The sequence below is a fragment of the Pieris napi genome, chromosome 23 (genome assembly GCF_905475465.1).
Source record: "Pieris napi chromosome 23, ilPieNapi1.2, whole genome shotgun sequence".
Classification (NCBI taxonomy): domain Eukaryota; kingdom Metazoa; phylum Arthropoda; class Insecta; order Lepidoptera; family Pieridae; genus Pieris; species Pieris napi.
The window spans coordinates 2,552,585-2,558,705 of NC_062256.1; the positions used below are offsets into that span (position 1 = coordinate 2,552,585).

The window sequence follows — 6,121 nt, forward strand, 5'->3', positions numbered from 1 at the left end:
CGATTTTACAAAATATACAGACCAATTTTTTTATTGTTTAACCAGATGACCCAGTGAACTTCATATCACCTACATAGGTACATATATTTGTGTCGATACTTAATTCAACTTATAAATTACGAGTCGAACAAGGTGATCGGACCTGATACTATTGCTATGAAACACCAATTTCGGAAGGCTACTCTTATTTACTTATTATTTATGATTCCCACTGTTTAAACCTCACGAGTATTTATAGACCATAAATAACCAAATCGGTCCAGCCATTCGAGAGTTTTAGCGTGACAAATGAACAGCAATTATTTTTTATATATTTATAGTAAGTCAATCAAAAATTTTTGACAAATATAACAACAACTCGGTTTGGTATAATGTACAGATTTCTATTCGCTGGAGATAAGATACCCAATAAAGTCAGGAACAACACTTATAAGTACGTTTTGACTAATGGAAGGCAAACTTAGCATTCAATCAGTAGTTGATAATTTATTGCATATTAAAATTTCTTTTGTTTGTTCTGTCTCAAAATCCGTATAAAAGCTCGACATAATTGTGATCAAATCAGTTTGGGTTGCAATCTTTAACAGATACTACGGCCAAAATGATTTCCACTTTCGCGCTCTTCGTTTTAAGCGTAAGTTATTTTATATTTATTAATCGATCTCATAATATTTATAAACGTGAAACTTATGTATTTTTTGCATAATTAAAGACAATTCACACGAATTGACCTAGTCCCATGCTAAGCTGGTGAAGCTTGTGTTATGGATACTAGGCAACGGATATACATACATATTATTATAGATAGATATACATATAAATACATATTTAAACACCCAAGACCTAAGCACAACACCAAATGCTCATCACATCGATGTTCGTCTCAGCCGGGGATCGAATCCGGGACCCATGGATTCGCAGTCAGGGGTACTAACCACTAGACCAATGAGTCGTCAAAATTGTATGAGCGACTTAGAATACCAGACTGGATATTTGTTAGAAGCAAAAAAGATGGTTTTAGGCACATACTGCTCAGTTGCTCGGTGGAGGATTGAGTAAAATTTCTAAACAATTGTGTCGATGGTGTCACCTCTAAGTGAATCATTCCAGTCTATGCCGTTAAAATATTCATTTATTTTACAGTAGTTAGCCTTCCTGACATTGTATCCTTTTTTAATTTAATATTAGGCGTCATAAATTCCGATACTTTGAGTTTAAGAATTTTAAAATTATAAAAACTAAGTCAATACATAAGTTTAATTCTAACGATTTATGTGGCTAAAAAAGAAATAATCAGGCTTGCTTGTTTCAAAGTATTCGCGCTGATCCATTTATCTGTTTCCCTGTTTTATCTGTTCTGTGCCTTTCAAATCAATGCTTATTGTTCTCCTGGTAATCGAATAAGATGTATTATGGATAATCCAAACGCATTCTTTACCTCTAAGCAACACTCATATCATAAAATAGTTCTTGCACTGGCCTCATGGTCCCACACTTTTTGGGATATTGTTGATATTTTGTTACTGGATATTGGCCATTGCATAATCGCGTTGGCAATATTTTCTTTTAGAGACTTTTAGAAGATAATTGAAATATAAAAATTCTTTGATAATAAGGCAAGCTGATCAAACTTTTTGTCTTTACTGTGAAAACGATATAGTTTTTCTAGGCATTAAACATAGCAATGTTGTACTTCGATGCTATTGTGAATTTTTTTTACAATTATTATTGTTATTTATTTCAGATACTGCATGCTCATGCTGTTCCGCAAGGTAAATAAAATTAATAAGTCAAGTAAAAATTCACATTGCAATACATAGACTATTAGTATTACTTACAACAAGCTTTTACAGTATTTTTAAGTAAATATAATTTTAAATATTATGTAATATAAAATGCTTGGACAACAATCGTCTATCGCTGAGAGCTTTATACAATATTCATAAGGCTTAGTACTAGTCGAGACTTAGCGGGAACTTTGAAGCGAAGCTTCGATGAGGTAGTCTGTACGAATATAATAATAATAATTAAGCCTTATTTATTCTTTGAAACATGAATCCATATTTACAAAAGATACACTAAAATTTTATACAACAATAATTATATTTTTTTCAAGGACGTCTTTTAGAGTATAGGCCTCCTCCAACTGGCTCCATCTCTCTCTATCTTGTGCATTTTTCTCCCAATCTTCCCCTCCAACTTCTTTAAGCTCGTCAGCACAAGAAGGCGCCCTGCCCTGTCTTCCTTTTCCCTTTCTTACTAACCTGCTTGGGCCAGCCTTTCCACTTAAGTTTTTTAATATAATAATAATAAATACTTACCAGAACATTGATAGCCGACGTGTTAATATGAATTTTTCGATTTTAAACGTTAACAAGAGTTTAGCCGCGTCCACACCGTACGCGATCGAGCATGAGTGCGATCCAAATGTGCAGGCGGTGTGGACGTGTCGCGCACGATCCATGCGCGCGGCGGAGAGCGCGAGCTCCACACCGCGTGCTTAAACTAGTCGGTAGTTTGCCTACTATTTGTGATGAACAAAAGTCAAATTGATCTGCAGACAAAGTTCATCTGATTCAGTATGGATCGGCAGGATCGTGATGGAGCAGCCAGTCAGGATCGCAAAGGATTGCTGTTGGATCGGCCTAGTACGATCCACGCTCCACGTATCACCATCTTGGATCGCGGATCGCGGGATCGCCGATCCATTTTGGATCGTTTTTGAAACCTGTAAAAAAATATTTTTATCGTATTAGCAAATAAAGTTACGTGTTTCTTTTTTCAGGTGCACCAATTCCTCAGAATTATAATAATCCACCACCAGACGTACCTCCAACTTCATACCCTCCCGCAGCAGCATCAACTGACACTCCATTAGCATATCAAGGGTATCCACACAACTTCTACCCCGGGAATACACCTAGAACTCCCCCGTTCTACCTTGGCTATAGTTACAACTACGGATCTGGATTTGGCTCTGGCTCCGCTTCAGCTAGTGGAAACACATTAGAAACTAGAGCTGGCTCTGGTTCAGAATCACGCTCAGACTCACGATCATGCTTAGGCCCAGGATCATGCTCAGGCGCAGGATCAGGCTTAGGCTTAGGATCATGCAAAGGCACAGGATCATGCTCAGGTATGAACTCAGGCACAGGCCCAGGATCATGCTCAGGGACAGGGTCATGCTCAGGCTCAGGATCAGGCTCAGGCTCTGAATCATGCTCAGGCAAATCATCATGCTCAGGCTCAGATTCAGGCTCAGGTTCAAAATCATGCTCAGGCACATCATCATGCTCAGGCTCAGGATCAGGCAAGCGCCCAGGATCATGCTCAGGAGCAGGCTAAGGCTCATGCTCCGGAACCAGCACAGGAGGAACTAGCTCTGGCTCTTTTAGATAGACAAAATTTTCGTACGATTTCTATCCATAGATCCGTATAACGCTTTCAAATTCCAGTTATCGAACCAGTCATCCCCTGAATCATAAATAAATAAATTTTTTTTGAATATTTTTTTTTTATTTTCAACAAAATCGTGAATAGCATCATAGCTATTGGAAAGGGTTTGTGATTGAAGTATTTGATCATATTAATTTTTTAATATTTTTTTTTATTTATGTAAAAATTAAAACATACAACATATTCAAATGTACATATAAAATTATTATATATACTACTGTCGACTGTAAGGAAATATAACAATTTTATATTCTTAAACATGAACTATTACTGCAACTTCTCTACAATGATTTATAAACAGGTGTTTAGCAACTTTGGACATGTCAGGAGAGAACCATCGTCTCGACAAAGTGGTAAAGATATGGAGACGTGATGGCAGGAGGAGTCGGGGACGTCCGTCCTTCAGTAATAAAGACTACAAAGAAGAAAAATTTCTTCAAATCATAAAATTAAATGTACATTAACATAGCAAAAACAATTAACTTTAAAAATAAATTATGTTAAATAAATAATAATACTACGCAATAACAATGAGTCATAATAAACAACAGTCAGACAGAATATCAAATTAAACATCAAGAAAGAAATAAATCGTCGCTAATCTTCAAGGAGCATGTCGTCTCCTTGTTATCAATCGCCTACGCAGTAATTCAGTAAGTCGTTGATCATTATTTATATATAAAATTATTTATCTATAAGTTAAGGTTCAGTCATTGTTAATATCCATAATGAATGAATACATAATATTTCTGTCTGTATGTCTGTCGTTTATAAATTGCACAATTACTACATCGCGAAATTAACTTTAAGAAGGCAAAATCACGATTGAAATTCTCGAACTCGAGCAAGGTACAAACGAAGTTAAAGACAAATCACCTGTTAGCACCCCTCGCGTCACGAGAAAAACTGCCGCAACACTCGCCATGGCTGAACTAGAACTAAAAACAATTTTTAAATTCATTAATTCTTTGAATTTCTCACCAAAGGCTCTATCTAAAATGGGGAGATGTTACATCCCTAGAATGTTGGCCATAATTCTAACTCATCATCTGCATCATCAATTACGTTCCTAGTGACATTAGTCAGTCTGTGTATATCATTCTTAGAGAGCGGTTTTCTTATTTATTCTATTGTAACTACTAAACTAACCATACCGAACCTAATAAATAGGCTTAAAAGGCGACAAATCCTAAGTCTTGATAGACACGGTTGAAAGAGAGGAGCAGTCTCGATGGAGATTTTGCTTTGAACGCCTAACAGCTCTCAACACATCTGCTCATAGTCTAGCTGACTGATTGCAAGATAAAGACTTATATAACAAAAAAATCTTTATTAATATTGTAACTACTATACTAATAAAAATTTTTTAAAAAGGCATTTTAATTCTACGTGGCCACTTGATGTCAATAATATTGTTAAATGTTAACATTTTTCCCTAAGAACCGATATAAAAACCTTGTCAGCTGAGCTTATAGCTAAGAAAGTAGGTAGCTTCTACGGACTCGTTGTTTGAAAAAGCTAATCTTATGCCCGTAGTGAATATTCCATTGCGCTTCTACTTTTCCTAAAACTGAATTGGGACGTTGCTAAAACATTATTATTCACGAAAAACCATTCTAAACGGATTTTACTAGGTGTTCTGCCGATTCTATTAAAACAGAAGAAAGGACAATAGGTCTGTAAGAAGAAGGTTCATCGGCTGGTTTATTATCTTTTAAAATGAGGATAATAGATTGAGTATTCCAAGACTTGGGAATGCATCCAGAAATCATAAAAGAATTTATAATATTTAAGGACAGCATCAGCACACAGAGCAGCCCTGCGATTCTGTAACTCACTTCACGAACTCACACAGCGGTTTTCGCATCGGCGGTCGCTCTCAAATCAGTCGTGAAGCAGTCATTTTATGATTTGGCATTCTGAAAAGGTGGGAGCTTGTAGTTTATTGTTTATCAGAATGCCAAATCATAAAATGTCTGCTTCACGACTGATTTGAGAGCGACCGCCGATGCGAAAACCGCTGTGTGAGTTCGTGAAGTGAGTTACAGAATCGCAGGGCAGATTCTAAATATAACTCGAAATTTTCTTTTGACAGCTCCTCACAATAATTATTTTCAGCCTTTTTTTTTCATTCATAATCCAAGAGTTGTTATCCAATTTTTCTTAACAACGATTTTACAAAATATACAGATCAATTTTTTTATTGTTTAACTAGATGACCCGGTAAACTTTATATCACCTACATATATTTGTGTCGATACTTAATTCAACCTTTTTAAATTAAAACAAAGAGATCGGACCTGATACTTGATGACAATTATGAGACACCAATTTCGGAAGGCTTTCTTATTTACTTAATATTTATAATTCCCACTGTTAACACCTTCCCTGTACTTCCACGAATGTTTATAGACCATAAATAGCCAAATCGAGTTATAGAGAAACAAACGAACAACAATTAAATTTTAAATATATAAACGAGTAAATCAATGAATTAGGAGACGTGTTGTTGTTGTTTATCATTCTTTTTTATCAAATATAACAACAATTCAGTTTGATATAATGTACAGAATTATATTCCCTGCAGATAAGTTACCCAAAAAAGTCAGGAACAACACGTAAGTACGTTTTGACTAGCGGAAGTCTTACTTAGCCTTAATTGATA

The 6,121-nt window shown here is 35.6% G+C and overlaps 1 protein-coding gene across 1 annotated transcript; it reads left to right on the forward strand.

Moving 5' to 3' along the window:
* The first annotated feature begins 432 nt into the window (after nt 1–432).
* LOC125061533 (cell wall protein IFF6-like) lies at nt 433–3,478 on the forward strand. The gene is made up of 4 exons (XM_047667008.1): nt 433–634; nt 1,745–1,772; nt 2,786–3,136; nt 3,456–3,478. Exons 1-4 carry the CDS (start codon nt 602–604, stop codon nt 3,476–3,478), a joined length of 435 nt encoding a protein of 144 aa, XP_047522964.1. The 5' UTR covers nt 433–601.
* The last annotated feature ends 2,643 nt before the right edge of the window (nt 3,479–6,121 follow it).

Coding starts and splice junctions, on each gene's coding strand:
- LOC125061533 (XM_047667008.1), top strand. CDS start 602: ATGATTTCCACTTTCGCGCTCTTCGTTTTAAGC. Junction 635..1,744: donor TCGCGCTCTTCGTTTTAAGC/GTAAGTTATTTT, acceptor TATTTATTTCAG/ATACTGCATGCTCATGCTGT. Junction 3,137..3,455: donor AGGCACAGGATCATGCTCAG/GTATGAACTCAG, acceptor TTCAAATTCCAG/TTATCGAACCAGTCATCCCC.